The sequence below is a fragment of the Nesoenas mayeri genome (assembly GCF_963082525.1).
Source record: "Nesoenas mayeri genome assembly, chromosome: 11".
NCBI lineage: Eukaryota > Metazoa > Chordata > Aves > Columbiformes > Columbidae > Nesoenas > Nesoenas mayeri.
Window position 1 is genome coordinate 6,034,909 of NC_137563.1, and position 21,902 is coordinate 6,056,810.

At 38.2% G+C, this 21,902-nt stretch overlaps 1 protein-coding gene across 1 annotated transcript in view; it reads right to left on the bottom strand.

Annotated features, from left to right (window-relative positions):
- Positions 1 to 21,902, bottom strand: part of AGBL1 (AGBL carboxypeptidase 1) — a gene marked incomplete at both ends in the record, with an annotated part of 273,751 nt that overhangs the window by 103,222 nt on the left and 148,627 nt on the right. Inside the window, 2 exons of the mRNA XM_080351007.1 lie at positions 16,211 to 16,387; positions 20,375 to 20,506. Of these exons, the coding sequence (XP_080207133.1) occupies positions 16,211 to 16,387; positions 20,375 to 20,506 (309 nt within the window). The remainder of the gene's footprint in view (positions 1 to 16,210; positions 16,388 to 20,374; positions 20,507 to 21,902) is intronic.

A 21,902-nucleotide genomic window follows, 5' to 3' on the forward strand; every position in this document is an offset into this window, starting at 1 on the left:
ATTAGTCGTGACAAGACTCATTTTCAAAGCTGACATTTAATACCAGTCCCCAGCAAAAATCATCCTTCAGGGTACACAAATCACAGGATTTGGTGAGTATCTGTGAGGACCTAATGTGTGAAACCACAGAAGCAGTTTTGGTGGCCTGCTGAAGGTATCCAGTCTATGCAACACTTTTAACTAGAGCTGATCAACCGGATAAGAAATAACAGGCATTTCAATGTATGTGGAAGCTAGTGGGGTTGTGCTTGACTCATAAAAAGCTGTAACACTTTGACCCCTGGAAGCCCTTCCAAACACTAAACATACTGGCTTGATCAGAAAAGTGACTGTTCTGTCACTCTCCCAGACCCAGCCTGAGCTTTGCTTTCAGTTCTCGTTTATTTCATTCTCCCTCACTGGAAAAGGCAAAAGGGTTGCTCATAAAAGGTCAATGCAAAATTGGTGTCCACCTGCCTACTGCAAAATCCATATGGGCCGTCAGATCACAAGGAACGCGGAGCCCATCACAGAGCACATCCATTGTGTTCATCTTCAGTGGAAAGGCTCCTTCTAGTAGCACAAGCTACAGTGTTGATGTCAGGTGCCTGTTCACCTGGGTGCAGGACACCTGAAGGTTGCGAGCAAGGTACCAAGTTACTCAGGCTTATTTGTGTTGTGTTATAGGGTTGTTTCCATTCCTGCCCATCACTGTCAAAAAAATGAGGTATATATGCTCTGGACCATCACGACATGGGTGTACAGCCCTTCTCCCTAACTCAGACAACAGCCAGATTGAAGCTTATTACTTCTCAAAACTAGGAAGAAAAATAGAAATAAGGCAATATAAATGGAATTGAAGGTATAACATAATGGGAAAAGAGAGTAGCAAAGTGAATTCCTTCAGAAGTGCTAGATTCCTCTTCCACTGTTTTCGTGTAGTGCTAGCATTTCAAAACGAATATTCTTCTCACCCAACTTTCAATTATCTTGCCAGATAAAATCATTTTATAAACTACCAGCTTCTCCTCCAAATCAGAACAAGTTTCTGCACCTGCAATTTGCCAACCATCTTTTACAGAAATCACACACAAAAAAAAAATATATATATATATATATATACATCTACACTACCTTTCACTGAAATGCAAACTGCCTTTCTGATCCTGTGGCAAAAGCAAATCCATATATCTATTTTAAGCTACAATTTATAAACTCAGTGTCTTCCAGCACAAAATAAGCTACTGTAAAAGGACACAATTTCTGGGCCTTTTTAGCCCCAGTTGCACATAGCTGTACTTCTCTCTCAAACTCATTTGCAATATCTTCCTAAACTCATTAAAAATAATCTCTCATTGCTACTTTGTATGAATCTCTGATTCATTTTTCTTGTGGAGTTCAGTCATTAGTTCCAGCACCCCCAAAGGAAAAGGAAAATTTCTCCTTTATTCCAAAAGCTAAGAAGAGGTAGGACACAGTGAGAGATTCAGTCAGAAATGCTTTAAGAAAAAAAAAATTGTGGTGTTGTTTTTTTGCTGTTTGTTTTTATCTAAGCCAAAACTTCTTTGTGGGAGTATAATAGATTAGAGGTGACTTTTCTCAGGAAGAGCTGCTCAACTCTTGGGCAACATTTTTAATCAGACCCCACAAGAAAGATATCCTTTTTCGTTGAGGTCTCCTCTTCCCTATGAACAATTAGATATTAATTGGAGCAGCAATTTGGACCAGGGCTGTTCCATCTTAGGTGAGAGACATTGGTCCTGAGTTAAAGAATTAGTCTCTTTCTGACTCAAGGAAAGCCTCATTATTCACACAAAATGTAACAACTGTTCCATGAGAACCAAGGATAAAATCAACAAAAAACCATCTGGGTGATCTATATCCCTGCATTGAATCAGGCAGACTGGCATCTGACTTCAGCCCAAAAAAGGGCCTACTCTGAGGACCAGCTGTTTTGAATTTTTGCAAGTTACTTTAAAAGGTTATGTTTCCACTCTAGTGCAAAATGGGAATGTTTCTTGAAATATCAGAAAGTTTCAAAGACAACTCCTGCTTTCCACAACTATATTTTGATATTTTTCTCTCCAGAGGTGAAAGATGCTCAGGAAGCGTTAACTATGGTGATGATGATGACAACAGAAAATGAGGTAAACCATCTTGTGTAAGACCTAGTATCAGGCTGGTAAGACTTTGATCTCTTTAAAACTGATCTGTAAAGAAAAAAATAGTTGCCAGATCTAAGTGGGCAGACAACAAGTGTGGAAGATTTCCCATTTCTGGTGCAGAGGAAACAAGCTGAATAAATATGTCCTACAGATGACAATCCATAGCAGATACAAAAGGTACTGAAAAGGAACAAGGTGTTCCCTCTGCACATGGTCTGGTGACCTAATAAATCCCAGAGGAAAAAGTGATAAGGGAATGATAATCAGTGTTTAGCATCATCATTACAGAGAATGCCCAGGGTACAATACACCATAATCTTTGGAAGGACTAACAACATTATGGCTGGAAAAGGAAATGCCTCTAACAAATTAAAGGTACTATTTTAACAGACATATCTGTTTAACAATGTTATCAATGCTATAATATTCATAACAGTGTTCTAGAGCTAATTTTCCAGTTATGGTAGCAAATGCTTTCTTACCATTCTTAGTATTGACTGTCATGAATTTTTACTTTAGGTCCTTACATCCATTTCCTGCATTACACTAGTACCCGTTTTCCCCATTTTCTTTGTTCATAGACAATAAATCTGTGCTATTATCCCTCAGATGATTATTTGAATCAGCTATATTTAGGAAAATGACCTCTACTGTTGTTTACTCACATTCAGAAATACTAGTAAACAATTAGAGCAAACAAACAAGAAACTGAGATTGAAATAACTAAAACTGTCTTACTATAATCAATCTAGCATGTAGATTTTTCATCAATATTATGATTTACTGTGCTCTACACTCTAATTATTGCCTTCTCTTTGCCACTAAACCAGAATTGGTTTAAACTGAATATCCCCTCAATTCCTGATTAGAGAATTGTGCCTTTCTGGATATGCAACAAAATCCTTTTAAAAGGATTCAGTTCTTATTCATAATATTTTTGGATATTTTTTTTTCCTCACCTGTGGTCTGTTTTACTTATAATATTTCCTCAGCTCTGTAAAATCAGCCCTTATTAAGGAAAAAAATATACATGAACACATGTTAATAGGAATACTGTCCTTTACCCATATTAAATGTAATTGGGTCATGATCACTGGTGTCTAGGTAACCACAGACTCCCACACCTAGTCATCCAAAATAGAGTTACACTGGATACATCTTTTGTCTTAGAAAATAATAATCTGTAACATTTGGAATCTTTAATAAATATTTACTGCTGCCACATGAAATCTCACCCAGACTCAAGTCCATAACTACACGTTTACCTTTTGTGTACTGAATACAAGTACTTTTGAGGGAACATCCAATTTTCTAGTTTAATTCAGTGTGCCAAGCAGGCTCATTTCCTAGACTTTGTCAGCTTACCTACAACACATAGACCTGAATTATCAGTAAATGAAGATGTACCAGACTGTTCTTGTCTCCCATCCCAGACACACAAGTTTACGACCCTTTCTATCCTTCCCAAGCAGGTGGGAGACCAGTATCAGGAGATTCTGAAATGCCAAAAATGTACTTTTCCTAGCAGGTTTCAGTATCAACAATTACATTATCAGCAAAATCTTTCAATTGCTCGTTACTCAGATGTTTAGCAGTAGTATGTAGACATTTGAGAAACATATTCCTTCTACAGTTTTTCTCACACTGGTTCAATTTCTGTATGACAGGCTATTTGAGTTTGAACTGTATTTGTTTTCATAGGCCTTGCTTCACCACCGCTCCCACTACCCTCTCAATTCAGCATTATTTTGTTTTGCTTCAAGAAATATCAGTTCTCTTCCTCCAAAGCACGATGATCCCTCACCAATGTGATCCCCATGACCACTGGAACATGGCTCACTTCTCCAACAAGGTCTCCAGTTATGCAATCAATGGTTATCTTTCCATCTTTCCTTCTGTCTCTTAATTACAGCTTTAAAAAGCTCTCTGACAAAATCACAAAGATTTTTGTGTTTCCTCTTCATCAAGAACCTTCAAGAATCCAGTGATATGCCACTCCATGTACTTCTCTGCCACGTATTTCCAACATGCATCAGCCAAATTTTCCTTTTTCTCTTATTTTTTTTTCTCTAGGCGGATAATACACAGTCACATTACAGTCCTGTTTACTCCTCCGTCCACTTTTCCTAATTGAAGCTCACTTATGACAAGCAGGTTGAAAATATCTCTTTTTTTTGGTTTGTTTTACACCAAAAGGTATTCATCAAAGATATGCTTCTAATTCTCTATGTGGCAGCACTTGTCTTAATGAGTATGTGAGAGAAGAATATCCCACAACAACAGCTTCGAATATGGACAAATTCTCTTCTCTTTGCTATGAGTAACCAACATATTTTTTGATTTCTACTATTTTCAGCTTCCTCATGTCTGATCCTTCCCCAGTTATGGCATGTGTGTAAAACATTTCTAATTTGTCCCCAAAATCTGCATTCCCACAGGTTGTACGCTGTGCTGAAATGTCTCTTTCTAGACCACATATCTTCACTTGTAGATCTCCCACCATCTGGCAGTGCATGCATCAAAAATTTCTTCATTGGACAAAAATTTGAATATAGCACATCCAAGGCAGATCACAGCAGTTTTTTTCCTTCATCATTCATATGCATTTTGCAATAGGGTCTTATCTAAAGATAAACCATAGAACTCCAAATTCCATTCAAAACTCTCCTGCTAGGCATATCTACTGCTGTCTCAGAGTCCATCTGGCACAGGCATACCCTTACTTTACAAGTTTATCACTTACAGAAGCACATATTCCTGTTCTGTTATTCAGAATTAAACTGTTTGCAATTCACTTTGGCTTAATTTACTTTAGAAATGAGTTAAGCCAAATTTAATTAAGGCCACCTTAATTCTGCTTCACAGTGTTGACATGCAGCCTAATGTGGTTTAGCACAGGACTTTCCACTTGCACCTTTAGCTAATTCAGAGGCATTTTCCTGCATGTTCTGGTATAGACAAACTATTAAAGAACTCAGCCTGTTTAATTAATTATCAAAAAGATTGAAAGGTGAGTTGGTTGCATGGTGTAAGTACCTTTAAGAGAACAAACTGCAAATTTCTAAAAGTCTCTCTAAGCCAGCAGAAAAATAACAAGAATGCAGCTGTAAACAGCAGGCAGATAAATCCAAATTAGAATAAGGCAATAATATTTAACAGTAACTGGCTCCTGGAACAAATACGAGGGGACCAGATGGATTTTCAATCATGTGACATTCTCAAATTCAGTCTGAATGTTTTTCTACAAAACCTACTTACACAAACACAAGTTATCAGGCTTCCTACAAAGCTGTCTGTGTGAAACCCAAAGGCTTATGATGTATAAGAGGGAAAACCAGGAGAGTTAATGGTCCCTTCTGGCCATTAGAACTCCATATATTTATTATTAAGATTCTGTTTTCAGTGTCTAATACCTTTCCCAGGAACTGAAGCTTTCCCTACTACAGGACAGGCTGCGTCTGGACGTAGCAGACAAGAGCAGAATTTAGCCCCCTTTGCTCTTACTATGATGCTGAAATATTGGTCAAGTCTTCAGTCCAGACCTTGAGACTTCTGCTTCTGAGTCCTGCTTCATATGCAGGAGGATAAGAGTCAGTCCTAGTATATTGGGTAGTTAGAAATAAATTTTGTGATAGGAAGAAAAACAGAGAGGAAAGATAACATAACTAGTAAGAGTTTAGCACACTTGAAAAAATAAATCTGAATTGGAAATAAAACAGCAAAACCAACCAAAGAGACAAGAGCTGGGTGGAACCAGGATATATCTACAGATTCGAGACTGGAGAAAATGAATAGATCATTTAATTTGATTTTAGAGGAACCCAGACCAGAGGACCTGGGAGTAGATGATGGATGCAAGATGATGGACAGCAGTGAACATGGATCGAGAGCTGACAGACAGAACAGGCTGGGAACTGCAGCAGCTGTGGGAAGCGCAATTTATACAGACACAGAAATGGCAAAGGGGCAGAATGGAGAAAGATGGGAGATCAGATTTCAATATGTAGTTTACATTTAATGATGGACAACATATACACATTATAAGCATCAACTACTGAAGTTCACTGCTGCAGGAAGCCCCACCTGAGAAAAAATTATGAAAAGAAGTGAAAAAGTGCCATAATTATTAGCAGAGAATGTAGCTCATTATTTCAAGGTTTTGACAATGATAATCAGGCCTCATGCTGCTGTGTCTGAAGTGGAAGAGAGGCAGGTCAGGCTGGCAGGATTATTTCTTTTCCATGTCTTAGTGTAATTGAATCAGTTGCATTATAGGTTGGTTTTGTTCTCTTTGAGTCGTGAGAAACCAGGCTCTGTATGAGGTAGGATACCTGATTATATGGACCAATGGTCTGATCCAGCATGGCAAATGTTACAATCCTAAGAGAAGTAAAAATCAATCTTTGCAGAAAATCCTGTGTGTGAAAGACTTTGAAATTAGATGCTTCTAAAATCCATGCAGAGTGAAAGACAAACATGGCTCTTTTAGCCTGTGCTTTTGCCACCTCCCCATTCTTATTTTCCATGCCTGAGGAGTTCATGATTAGACTAGGAGCTTCATCAAAGGGCAATTTTCAGCTGCCAAATAGATTTGTATAATAAATCCACACGAGGCCAGATTAACAAGCAAGAGAGACATCAGAAATCAAAAAGCTAGCAGCTGTAATTCCACAGAAAACTTGAAAGGATGATGTGCAATGATATTTGGACTTTTAAAGGGACACCATTGAAATACTGCAGTTAGTTTCCATTAGGAATGTTGCTTTTCCATCCCTTATCCTTCCCAAGAGTTTTTTCTTTAGCAGACTAGAATCCTATGGACATTCAAGGTCATGCCATTCAGGATGGCTTTGTAGGCTTCATTTAAACAGAACAATAGCATTTCATCCAGAAAATTCATATACATGTGCATGACTGCAATTGTCTGATTTGTGTCACCACTACGATATTTATAATAGAAAATTAATCTTTATGAATCTAGTTTGCTTCACTTCCACAGTTTTCTGTTTGCTCTAATAATTTGTACTGTGAATGTAGCAAAGGTTCTAACAAAATCCACACCTGAAGTCAAAACAGGTCCTCAGCTATACCCATATACTGAATAAATACAATTCAGAGATAAGCCTGACCACAAATCACTAGACATTTTCAGCCTTCTGGCACTACAAAAGACTGTTTTGACTTCTGAGCACGGCAGCATTGATTTTAATACTAGGAGAGTTTGTTCCTGCTAACAGCACATGGAAGGACCCACTCCCTTGGTCACAAGGTAACAGCAGTAGTTTTTATGTCCCCACATGAGTACACTGGTTTAGTTCATTTGCACACAGGGCCACAATAACAGTATCTTGTCAGCAAGGTGGAAATATAGAGATCATTGATTCATATGTTATTCCCTCACAAAATGCAATCTCTTCTCCATGCAATCTGAAATGCAATTGCAAATGTTTTTGGGTTTTTTTTCCTTCAAGCATCTAAGTTACCCAGATCTGTAATATTAATAATTTTCTCCCCTTTCTGATTCTCTCCCCCACGCAATAAGCAGGTGGGAGAGGAGAGTGAGAGAGTGGCTGTGTGGTGCTTAGATGCCAGCTGGGGTTAAACCATGGCACAGGATACTTGCACTTCTTATTCCCTATGTAAGGAAACAGTTTGATAATCCCTCTAGGTCAGTACCTATCACCTCCTTTCTCAAGTACAGGATTGGAATATGGAAAGACTGAGTTGCAATCAAGTACCTAGGTAAGCGCGAAAGCAGATGAAGGAGAAAGATTGCACAAACAAAGCAGAAACCTCAGATGTTTATAATACACTGTGGGGAAAAAAGAAATCTAGAGGAACATCAGCAGTCAAGACAGGAAAGAATCAATGCCCATTTTCCCCTGTCAGCCCCAGGGAGTTTGCTATGTCCCTTGATTTAATAAAAAAGTGAACTGCCAACTAGGAAATACTAACGTCATTAGTAAGTGAAAGGAACGTAGGAAATCACAGGGATTTGTTGGAGTCCCAAACAGAAGGGGTGAACAGCAGCGCTAAGACAACTGTTTCAATTACGATGGTGGAAAAGAGTGCGCCAAGAAGGAGGTACATGATGGCTCTGTTTTGCAAACCCTCCCAGCTTTACAGAGTTAGATCTATTATGATCTCACCCATCATCATTTTTTATTGTGCCTTAATTTAACCATATGGCATGGGACCCATTCTCCAGTTATGCAGCCAGTCAGCACCCAATAATCTATCAACAGGAGACACAAAGGAGTTGAGTTAAGAAACTGCTTCTGCCAAAGGGCTGCAAATTGGGCCAGGCTGTCTGCTCAGGAGCCGGAGAAGCAGACATCCCCCTAGTGTCAACATTGAAATTGGTTCCAAAAGGCAGACAAGCTAGCAAATTTTTCACTACTTTGTGGTTCAGGACCATATTTTTCTCCTTTTGTAACACATTTTTACCAACAAAATCTGGGTTAGGATATAGCATGTATATTTTTTGCCAAGCCATGATTTGCATCATATTTCTTAGCCTGAATGACTAAGTAGGAGAGAGAGAGAAATGTGATTTGCGTGACTCTGAGGTCCTAAAATGGAACCAAAGATCCCATGTTCTTCTATCTACAGCTTATTGTCTATTGCATTTTATGCTAATGTTATGTTCAGCACTCCTGTTTCTGCAGATATGTAGAATGGGGTGTCTTTAGACAGAAGGAACAGGAAGCTAGTGAAATGCCCATGCACGTGAAATGGCATGAGGACACCACTTTTGAGCCCGAAGTTCTCATCTGCTCGGACTGGTCTGTGGTAGCCCGCAGAATCACCCTGGGATGCCTGTGGAGAGTTCTCATCCAGGACTAACTCATTTGATTCCATATAGCCCAACAGGACCAGAAACTACAGATTATGTGGCTACAAACCAAAAGACATGTAATTTCAGTCTAACCACTACATTGCTCCAGTAATTAAATAGCACAAACCAGTGTTCATTTTTTCTCATACATAATTAAAAGTTCCAATATATACCTCTATGGATACAAATCAATAACAAGAAAGACTAAAATACTGTTTCCCAGTGCCTCCTGATAATTCTTGTGTTGGGTTTTAGTGTTTTGGGGACAGGGAGGCTAAAGAAAGCAATCTGTACATTCTTCTCCACTAAATGCCATTCATCCCCTGTTTGTAGTAACCATGTGAGTTCAAACACAATGAAACATGCCTCGGTCCTCTAACACTTGAATCTTTCAACCTGGGAACAGGAAAGCAAATGGCTTAAGTGACAGCAGAAATCCACTGCAGCAGGTGCCAGAGAGGACTTTTTCTAAAATCGGTTTCAAGGCAACATTCATGGGACACTTCAGCAGATGGACAAGTGCACAGTATTTGGCAGGCAACCACCCCATGCTAATTTCTTGAAAGAGGTAAGGAATTATTCAGTCACCATGAAAAAACAACTGTTTGTTCATACAGCAGCAAACTCAGTCTATTGGGTTAAGAAACCACTGCTTTTCCAGAGTCCTCCACAAAACACCAGTAGTTGGAAAACATTGAAAGAGGGGCTGAGTATTCTCAGCAAAAGGCTTCAAGCAGTCACACCAGTGCCAGAAAACAGGTCTTGTCGTATATAGGGTTAAAAAGTTCCCAAAGGAGTTCCCCTGCCCCTCAAAAAAACAAACAAATAAGCAATATGTCTTCTCCAGAAACAATGACAGGTAAAATGACCCAACTCAACTACTGACCCCTTCCAGGCTAAACTAACTGTGGAGTGGATCAGAAAATGGGGAGACAGAGCATGGAGGCCTAAATTACCTTCTTGAAAAATTTACAAACCTTTAAATGCACATAAATTGCTCTCCCATATGACAATACTAAGTATCTTAAACAAAAAAAATAGTAAATAGCCATAATACCCATGACTTCTAGGAACAAAGATTATATTTATATCTCATGTGGTTTGGGTCATAGTTGCCTTAATATAACTGTCTTATTACCCATCAAGACAGATGAGACCAGCAAGGATAGTCCTACTGACAAACTCCAGTTTTCTTGAAGATGGAAGGGCCAAAGAACCTCTACAAAGTTCACACAATTCTGTGACTTGTTTTCCACACAATCTGAGGGAGCCAAAGGCAGCAGAACTTCAAACTCCCAGTGTTTCATGTGGCACAAACCAAACAGATTTGAGCGCAGTTAAGTGTGTGGCTTCTCAATTGGCATTCTCTCAACCAGTTCCTAGTCAAATAATAAAACTCATCAAAAAAATAACACCCCACACACATCAAAAACACACACACACAACAAACAAACAAAGACTAATAAAGAAAAATCCCTCAGCAGTTCATATAAGAATCTACAAGTCTCCAAGGAAGACAGACACCAACTATCTCCCAATTTATTTGCTCGGAAACCCTTTCTCTCCTCTTTCCCAACTTCCTAAATGCCACTAACACTTTCCTAGTTTATGAAATAAGGTCCACAAGCCTAAAAAGCACAATTAGAATATCTTACAAATTGAATCATCAAACAATTAGTGCAAGGGGTTGGCAAAAGTCAAAGCACCAGAAAAATAAAGCAAATAGGATGCAAACTTTTGCCTTGGGTAACAACTTAAAGAAAAAGAATGAAAGCCTTAATTTGAACCTTCAGTCCTTAGATTACTATTAGATAACTATCTTTTTTCCTCTACTTTTCTTGCTATTACAGCTGCTTCCAATTTGAGCCCCTTTGGACCGGAACTGGAAGCAGTATTATCAGAAAGTAAATAATTCTTTCTTATTCTCAGTGTCTGCTTTTGAATGAGATCCCCAGAGCACAGAGGGTCAACCTAAACACACATATTTTAGAGATTTTTTTTTTTTAAAGAAACTTTTGAATGCTTTTTGAGAATTACTCACACTTAGGAAAAGTGTAAGCTCTGGGGGACAAAAGAAATTAGAAATAAGGAAAAGTTTGTCAGACTTGCAAAGGCAACATAAGGATTTTCAAGAAATGTAGACCAGAAAGGATAGAATATGCTCTATTTCTTCACTTCTCCTTTCTGCAAATACTTATCTAATATACTTTATGGCAAGAAGGTTGCTGAAACCATTTTTGTTGGTGGCTGAATACTGGCAAGAGGCCAAATGAAAATTATTTTAAGTTTGTGCACCAGACTTCCAATTACAAGAACAATATACATCTTACTGAAGAACAGAAGCAGTATCATGTGACCTTCAAACTCCATCAAAACAACTCAATTTCTGACTATTAACTGTAATAAACTGCTTATGAATAAAGCATACCTAAAAATTCCTCATATAAATTTGTTAAGTAATCTCCAATAGTACAGAAGATGAAGAAAATATTTCATCGCCTACAGATAACTATAAGAAATTATGCTGTAATTCAATGGACAAATCATACACTGGTAACAATCTGGCTAATTTGGGCAGAAACAGGTCAAACCGGGGAAGTTCACCTCTGAAGGAGTGGAAAGAGGAAACACTTCCATCTCGGTATATTGCTTGAGTTCAGCCATGGTAAATCACCAGTTCATCACTCTTTTTAAATAGCCAGGTTAAAGAGGATGGATAATATCAGATCTTCCAATTTATTAGACTAATTCTCACCCCTTCCGTTCAACAAAGACATTTTGAAAAAACGATCAAGAAAGTCTTATGAACTGTATGGCTGCTCTTCTTGGTGTTGTTCTCTCTGCTTCCAGTGTCTCTGCAGAAGGGTGGCTTTTCCCTTTCATCAAGTCCAAAAGAAAATTTGGGGTACTCTATTCTTCTGAATTAGAAGCATTAAACTGGACAGAAAAGGCATAAAAATTCTCAGCTCGCCCAAAGGCTTGCTTTCAAGAGGGATCCATATCACTAGTAAAGTCTCCTTCGAATGGCACTGTCAAGATACCTGCAATAATTTAAAAACTCATTTGTTACTCCCTGTTGTTTATAAGCTGTTCAAAGCAAAAAGCTAAAAATCTATTTCCGCTAACACTGCCTCTCCTCCTCCAGGCACAACATGCCAAGGAAAATGCTTTTCCAACATGGCATGAAGCTGAAATTTTGAGATTTGCTATATTACCAAAACATACGGTTTGGAACTCAGCTGTCTACCATGGCACAAAAGATATTAACTTGTAGAATGACAGATGCAGTAATGAACTGAACAGCACAGTGCAGTATGCTATAGAAGGGTCTCAATTAGCAGGCTAGGTAATGAGGAATCAAGAAGAATGGTGAAACAGCATAACACGATAGAACATGGTAACAGCAAGGAGATGTGCAAGTTTAGAAATTAATCACACAGGAAACTGGAGAAAATATCAACATATGTCAATGAGTTCTGAATCTTGTGAAGTCATGATTGTACCTAATTGTACCTGTAACTCAGTAAAAATTCTCACAGTACAGACCTGCATTCAGTCTTTCAAAAACAAAAGATGAGAAGTGGCAGAAATAAAAAAATCACTCTGTAAAAGTTCCAACAATGGAATGATGCAGACTGCCTTCACAGAGGCAAAGAAATGATAAGCAGCTTTCTTTTGTTTTGTTTTGTTTAGTTTTGGTGGGATTTTTTTGAATTGTTTTCCATTTTGACCATAGGGTTGTAAACCGGCAGAAGTAGGAGGGAGAATTCCCTGTGGAAATTGGTTGCTTTGTTTTTAGCAACTTTCAAATGGAGACATAGCTCCTCTAAGACTGAACTGGGCAATCCAGACAAAATCAAAAAGAGTTTGGATTTTTTTCCTTTTTCTTTTCTTCTGCCTTCGGTTGAACAAAACCTTAGATAAGATCAATAGTTTCTCTAGTTTTATGTTTTGCTTCCTTAAGGGTAGTTGGCTTATTGTGTTTCCATTGATCACACAGACAGGGAGATTCAACAGAGAAAACCATCTCTTCTCTCAGTTCATTTCCTCTCTCCTCCCCATCCGAAATGAAATGACTTTTAAGAGAGGTTGGGGTCACTATTGTTTCTCATTTGCATATCAATAGTACCAAATTCTGTGTTATCTTTCACTCACTAAACTGTTTTAAAAATAAAGGCTACATTTCAATCCAAGAGAGGCCACACACATCCATTGGAGAAACCCTAGCAGCATCTTCTCTGGACTCTATATCAGGAAAAAACAGGTCCTGGTTTACCTCAGCCCCTCCTTGACATGTGGTGAGAAGGGACACAGTTACCAGCCTTGTGCAATTAATATTTTAACCTCTTGCCACCTCTATTAGGCTTTCTTGTTCTTCCTAAATCCTTTGCACAATCCCTATCAGAAGTCCCTGTGCAACTCCAAGCACCATATCTGTGCTCAGAGCCAGCAAAGCAGCTACTTGAATGAATTAATTCCAGAACTTACAAGCAGAAGGAAAGCTAAAGATCAGGATCTGTCTCTGCCATGCTCTAATAGAAGTTTAACCACTGACTCACTGAACAATGCTGGACTTGGGAACCTCTGCTGCACATAATTCCATGTTTTAAATCCTAGCTGCTGTTTGCACTGTATTTTAAGATATAAAAGTATCAAAAACATAAGGGCAAGCTTATTAGGGGAGGATTCTGGATATATCCCTACAGGGAAATCAATCCTATGCAATTAAGAAACTGATTCTCTTCACACTTAAACACAGTTCTACTAAACCAAATATTAGAAAGCTGTAAATATAGGATACTGACAGCTCCTGCATGAACATTAGTCTCAGTCTATAGTTCACACATACATCAACTTGAGGGTCCAAGTGTGAAGAAATCAGGTTGAAGTCTCTAGCAAAATGTGACCTTTTATGTGATTAATTTCTAGTTTACAGGAATAATTTCAGGGCTTCCAGATAATAATGAAGTAATTTTGGCTTGACAGATGGAAGCTGAGTATTAAATGGCATTATGCAATGAAATCTTCAGGTCAGCCTGTCAAGTCCATACCCTCCTAAATAATCCACTTCTAGGAACAAGCAAGCAAGAACCAACTCTAAAAACCACTAAAAATAGGAGGAAATAGCCTATTAATATCAACTATTTGAAAGAGATAGTTCATATATTTACATGCAGCTCCACCATAAATGTCAACATAACAAGTTGCATTTCATTTTGATACTAACAAGTTGGGTACTTAGCGTACTTGGAAAAAATAAGTGGAAATGCTTTAAATGAGCCTGAATCAGAGAAACTGCAAGAAGTGTTTGTATCATCCTTATGATGAAGAAATGCTGAAGAAATGCCCCCTCGTGGGAATATTTCTATATCGTCTGACTTTGAGATGAATGATAGTCCCGAAGAAAAGAAAAAGATTAAAAAAAGGATATGCAGCCTCATAAAAATAACCCAATGGTCCAACTGGGACTCAGCTTTTCAGGGTGTTCAGAATGGAAACTTCAGAACTGCTTTAGAACTTACAGACTTCCTCATGGAGCACATCACCAGTTACAAACCCTCATATTTCAACTTACTCCTGTCCTCAGTGGCTACCTGTGGTCCTGATCAGTGATAAAAAAAGGACAAGAAATAATGTAGAGAATAATTCCACTCATTTTAAATAATTTATTTTAAAAAAAAATCCTGAACCATGTGCATTAGGTCCTTCTGACTATTTTTGGTGCCTTTGCTATATAATACAGGGTCCCTGTGCACAGTACAGTGTTTGAGTGTAACACCTGAATGTGGCATTTCATGTTTTCTTTCTACTAGTTCAAGCATCTAAGGGCACAAATTAGACAAATTTGGGTTAAAAACCTCACAGATGCTGAAGCAGAAGGAGAACAAATCCTTAGATATTGATACAATCTGATGTGTCACTGTTTTTAGGTCTAGGAAATCGGCAAAATCCTCCTCTGTGCAGATCACTGGGAGTTTTGTCATTTACTGCAGTCATAGTAGATTTTTCCCATCATCTAAAAAAGATTCAAAACCGCTGTCTTGACCTGTGGTGCCTATTAAAAAACCATTAGCACTTCTCAGGAGTAGGTAGTGTTAGATGTAATGCCTAGGGCAATTATATTCTCTTTCTTTAAACTGTCATTTTTTTCTTCTGCTTTTCCTGTCTTGGAATTGATGTGTGTATAGCAGAGCATGGTTAACACAGCAGCCGAGTATTAATACTTCCTGGCTACATTCTACAGAGGTAAAAGGATTAGTATAGAGCTTCCAAAGATAATCATTTGAATGTCTTATTAATTAATTGTTATTTGTAATAATGGCTCTTTCCTTAAGGGTCTTTAAGGATCCTTAACTGCTTATTAATGCTGTATAGATAAGGATTGCTCTCTAGTGGGAGAAATTAGGTGGAATATGGAAACCTTTCAATGAAACCAACAGGTTTGAGAAAGGAAGAAGAGAAATAATTCACCACTTGAGTGAATGGAGAATTATGATCACTCAAATGCAATTACCAGAGTTCATCCTGTATACTTTAAAAGTGCCAGGAGATGTCAGACTGACATCCCTGATGCCCTCAGTATGAGTATAGCCATTCCTACCAAGTCTGGCACTTCATTCGATGTGGAATTCCAGTCTATCTACATCGTAGCCATATGCATACCTTGAGCTCATGGACAGCTCTCAAAATTACCCTTACATCAGCTACTTTTGGCTGTCAGTAACAGGCAACTCCAAATGCAGTGCACGTTCTTAAATTTAAACAGATGAATGCTCAGGCAGCTAGCCTGTACCAAAAATCTTGGTGCCACTGGTATTCACCTTAATCACCTTAGAACTAGGCTTAAAGATGTCCATATGTCCTGCCAATACACTTTTTACAACATTGTGAATACCCTTATAAAGATAAGTGCCCTGTGTCATCTCAAAACCACTCCCTTCCATAAGCTCAATGCTATTGGCTCCAAACTGGAGTTTCTGTTTATTTCACTGTTGAATGAAAACTCAGAGGAATGACTCTACTTTCCTGGCAGGGAAGGTAAAAGAGTGAGGGGATCATGGAAAGATGTCACTGAGGAGAAACTCAGAAGCATGGCTACATGGCTCTACAGAGAGCAGTCAATGTTAAACATCAAGACAATTACTATCTCCTCCGCTTTACCATTCCAAGCTCATGAGTTGTGCATTAGGAGGAGAGCAGCACAGGGTTCTTTGAAAGATTTACTCACTTTGTAGAGTCCATGGGTGCAACCGCAGTATGTGCTCTCCATGGTGTAGCTCCTCAACACACCCACCTCCTTCCAAACCACCACCCGGGCTGTCGACTCCCGGGACTTCTCCACCAGGAAGCTGCAGCTGTTCATGACAAATGCAGGGGCCACTTTATCCAGAATTTTAGGAAGAGTCTATGAGAAAATATCAGCATTGATGAGAAAATGAATCAAACAGATGTGCATGTTTTTATATCATAAAATCATATAAAGACTTGTGGTTTTTAATGTGTGTCATCAAATCTAACTGTACATACTCTGAGAGCTCCAAGTAGTAAATTATGCCCATCCCATGTGAAATCCTCAGATTCTAATATTTGTTTCATCCCAAAGACTAAAATACAAAATATCCAGTATACTTGGTATATTCATTCAAAATCAAACATATTCACATCTAATAATTTGGGACTTAAAAGAGCTTTTTTTGGCAAGCTGCTTTGACATTTACCTACAACTTTCTGCTGTGCTGCCAAGAGGGCTGCAGTCATAGCTCAATACCTGATATTCCCATTCTCCCCTCTCCAGCTACACTGTATCTTCTCCCATCAAGCATCCACAATTTACCAAGGGATTCAGCTATGGGAGGAGTTTTGTCTGAACCTCACACAGAGCAGAGAAAGGGGATGTATATTCTCATGGAAGGTTGCACATAATTATATTAAAATAGAGCTCAATATTTAAATAACTTGCATTATGAAACAACACAAATATTCTCATCTGAGCCCAAACAATATGTTTTATACACTTCATTTAGAGAATTGCTAAAAAAAAAAAGTAATAATGAAAACCCAGTAAAAATTACGTCTTAGCCCTGAGTGATTTTCTTATTCTAGAAATCACATTTCCCAAAGTCAATAAACACACCTAATATACTACAACATCAAATATTTCCATCAGTGCAGAGGCAACACAGTGCTAAATGTCTTGCTTTCACAGTCTATAAAAACATACACTAGATACATTAACACTATCTGCACTCTATGTAGTAACCAGATCTTTAGGTACCTACTAACTTATACACACATGTGTATGCATATAAATTTTAGACTAACCAAAATATGTACCAAAAGACTATCTGAGTCTGGGAAGAGTAAGCAAAATTCAGACATTTGTCATGTCTTTGACAACAGCTTTCTTAAACATATAAACTGAACAGAATCATATAGAAGGAGATCCCACTTACTGCTAATGGCATTTACCCTTGAATTTCATTCAGTTTGGGCAGCAAAAGCCAAACAGCTGATTTTACTTTGCAATAACAATCAGTTTAATTGATTAATTCTGAGCAATCCTAGTTCCATTCTGTTGAGCTTTACACTTTGTACCACTGTATGGGAATACTTGGTTTAATTGAAAGTGAAAGAATAATGTCTTTTCCTAAACCATGTTTGAGTTGAATGATATATCTTTGGCCTAAACTATTTTTCAAGATCTCCTACAAACAGCTTAACCGTACACATCTCCATAATAAGGAAGTAAATGCCATGTGTCAGTATATTCTGTCTACAGCTGTCAATGGACTTCACCAGTTCAATAAGGTACAGATCTGAAGATCTGTAAGTTTCATTTTTCAGACAAAAAACCTGAGGTGTACAAAACTGGAACAAAGCAAGAGATCCCATTTTAAATGTGAGACCACTGTGAGTCTCACTCTTAAGTCAGGATTTCCAGTGTGCTACTAAGAGTGACAGCCCTTCCTTTCCTGTGGGTGTACAGGACAGAGGAATCTTGAAAACTGGTTCTTTGCCTTAGATGAAGCATTCAACATTTCTGGATTGCCTTCAATGTGCTACTTTCTGCATGAGGTGGACAAAATAGCATGCTTTCATGCAGTGCTTCCAGGTTTTCCTTGATTTGGGTTGAACAGGAATTAAAAAAAATACAGCAGAACCATATCACCCAGATGTTTATAAGCCTCAGAACAATCCAGTTAAACCATATGTGAAGGTTCAGATAGTATTCATTCTGCCTTTATCTGAATCAACACACAGATTTATTTTTTTTTAAATCTACTATAAAATACAATAATCGGATCCCTAATCCACTTTAGCTTTTTAAAAACAATTGAAATTATATGCATAATCAATCTTTTACATTTAATTAAATAAAAACGCTGGCAGGTAACAGTAATGTCTCTGTACGCAGGACTCATTTAGGAGCATTAGCAAATCTGAATTTAATATTCTTTTCATTTTACCAGCATTCACTGGATTTCACACTAATCATTCTTTCTTCTCTACTTATTCTTCACATTAATTATCTTTCAAAGGTATATTTTAAAAGGGTGAAAACACACCGTTCTAAAGGATGCTTTTATGATAATGCAGTAGTGTGACTGTTCCCTTTCTTACACACAACTGGATTTGGCATGTACAACAGCAAAGGAAGCTGCTCCCCTCACACAGGGCCCTGGCCATAAACCTCCAGTCCCATTAGGAAAGAATGGAATTATATTTCTTTACTGATGTCCCTGCAGAGATTGCTGTCACAGGGGTCTGGAGTAGCTATCAGAAGGACAAATCTTTAAGCTGGGCTTTGCAGTGCCAATGCTGTGCAAGTCACCAAAGGCCACCAAACATTAGAAGGTAATGAAGACTCTTACTCCTGTATATTGTCGAGGGCTACAGCTGAGTCTATGACATATGAGATAAAGGCTGTTCCAAAAATGTTTTCTAGAGGTATTTGGTTCCTGCTACTGGAGAGAAAAATCAGTCACAGAGACCAGATTAATCCCCAAGTACCTGCAGGAGGAAGGAGAAAAACCTGTGTAAACAGTGCAAGGAAGCAGGTCTGAGACAGGTGTGATTATCTGCTGCAGTCTGCAGCTGCAGAAGTGTTCTCCTATATACCTATTTTCCCCAGCCTAAGGAAAAGGGTAACCCATAGGCAGGAACTGCAGCAGTCATCCATCTCCTGCTTTGTGCAAAAGAGAGGATTTGAACCACAAAATCTTTCTTCTAGGTTGCCTGTATTCTTGGACAGCTTTGCAGCCTCTCTCCTGCAAGCTCCAGATGCTGCAAGCAGCATTTGAATTCTGTTAGTGTAACAACAAACCATCCTCCGCCTTTTCAAGCTCAGTGAATTCCAACAGAGCAAAAGATATCCTGACTCCACGCATCCTCCCTGGTTTCTTTATGAAACAGAGCATTTGCCACAGGGACCCCTCACAACAAACACTGGAGCACTTTCTTCCAGGGAAGTTTTGGTACGCTACATCCAATGCCATAAGATGAACACTGAAGATGTGGCATCCTTATGGGAGGATAGTTAGTATTTGTGCCCAAGTAGTAGAAATTATACAGATATGTAAACTGAAAAAGACTTTTTCAACCTCTTTCAGATTGGAGTAAACCAAAGCTATACAGCTCTATAATCAGTTTAAGGCCACAATTAATGTTTTGTGAAATTAACCTTTTTTAAAGACTATAATTAGAGCTTATAAGATTTTTTTGCTGCACATAAATTTGTCACTTAAGAGGAAAATATCATCTAAACAGACACACAAAAAAGAGACAGGCAGGAAATCCAGAGAACATTTTGATAACTGAGACATTGACATGAAGTAGAAATCAAACAAATTTTAGTATTTGTTCTAATTCTAGAAAAATTTCCCTAGCTACAACAACAAGCACTTGCTGTGGAGACAATTCCACTACATTAGATCTGACATTCGCTGAATTCTCTGGCATTTTCAGTCATACCAGGAGTATTTGTGAAGAAGCAATTCAACTGAGTAAGACAGCGGCACGTTGTCATTTCCTCAGTTACCATTATGTAATCCCTATTTATTTTCTTACGGTGAAGCGAGGGGACAAAGCGTATGTATATTTAAAAGTTGTAAAAAACACAAAAATATGGCTGTCCTATTATTCTGTAGCCAAAGATTATAACACAGCACCTCACTAAAGTAAAATAAATAGGGACCCACCTACTGACAACATTCCTTCTAATATCTGGTGCATGACACTGTTATGCGTTATTTGAAACTCTCTGGACCATTACTCCTCTGGAGTAAGGGCAACTTGCACCTATCTCCAAAATTTGTGAGCTCGTCTTATCTTAACAAGCTTTGTAGATGGGCACACAGACCAGGAATTGCAGGAAGGAACAAAGCAAACCTACCCTGTAACCAACGTCTTCTGTGATAACTGCTGTGTCAACCGTGCAGCCTGCTTGCCACAAGGTCTCCTTGATGCTGCAGCCATAAAGGAACACATTCTTTTTCTGGGAGTGTCCATGATAGTCACAGAATACCTAGGGAGAAAAAAAGGTAAAAATCTTGAACACCAAAAAAAGTTTCCTTGCTCTTCATAGTAGCACTACAAGATTATAGTGGTAGGATTAATGGTTTGGGGTTTTTTTGGGTTTGTTTATTTTTTCTTCCAGTATTTTCAGAGTATCTTATGCTCTGGGTCATGCCTGTAATCTGTGTCAAATTTTGTTAGTCATTTGTACCTTGTTTTATCTATTTGGTTTGACATGATTTCAGGGATCTAGAGTCAAGACTAGTACAGTTCTGACTGCAGCAGAAATAAAGGTGACACCTGTGCAAGAATCCATAGCAACTCCAGAACCTCAGGGTTTCTGGTAACTTATGATACAGAGTAATTTGTCAGGCTCTTTCTACTTCTAAACTCCTAAACTCCAGCTTTATCCTCATGAGATTTGAAATTTGTGCTTTCCCAAGCAATTAATCATCACTTTGTCATCTTTAAATTCAAAACCCGTTCTACATAATTTTCAGGGAAATATAATTGTGCAATTGTACTGCACAACGCTGTCAGATCTTGGCGTGAATTCCTGAAAGGCAAGTACAGAACATGACCCGTCTTCATGGCAAATAATCTCATTCCACACTGTCTAATCTAGCTGTCTATCTAATCCATCTCTTTTATGTCAGCTGCCACATAAACAAGGTACATTCCCAGTTCTAGCGGAAGTTTTTATTGCCTTTATAGGCAGATATCAACTGCTATAGAAATGAAAATCACAATTTAATGACCCAAGAGGTAAATATTGACCCAAGTTTTAAAGAATAATCAATCTCAGTGCCCTCTGAGATATGAAGTCAATATACACAATGATGTTACATATATTCTCCATGTCTTCATCAGAAATATTCAGAAATCTGTCAATTAAAATACAAGAATTTCGAAAGAGAAGGAAATTGTTACTTTAAAATCAGTATTCACCACCAAGTAGAAAGGAGCTTCAAGATTTCATTGAAACACTTTTCCAAGGATTATGTTGGAGACAAAAGAATGTGTGTAGGAAGGTAGGGAAGAATGATGGATCAATATAAAGAGAAACACAGGAGAAATAAGAGGTAAAAAATTACACATTTTCTTACATAAATACATATAGAAGAAGGGAGAAACAGGTGGAGCAGATAAGCTTCTTCCACCAACTGTTAGGATAAAATTTACCCTAGCATGTTTATTTACCAGCTATACAGTAAGTAAGTTTAGCTGCAGCAAGTCAGGGAGTTTAATTATGTAGAAACTGAGCATGTACATTCTTTCAGCTCCTCTGACGAACAGTAGGTTAACTTACTGCAGAAGCTAAGGCACACACTCAAAGAACCATCTCACTGCTCCTAATTAGGTGCACAATTATCACTGCTCCTAATTAGGTGCACAATTATACATAT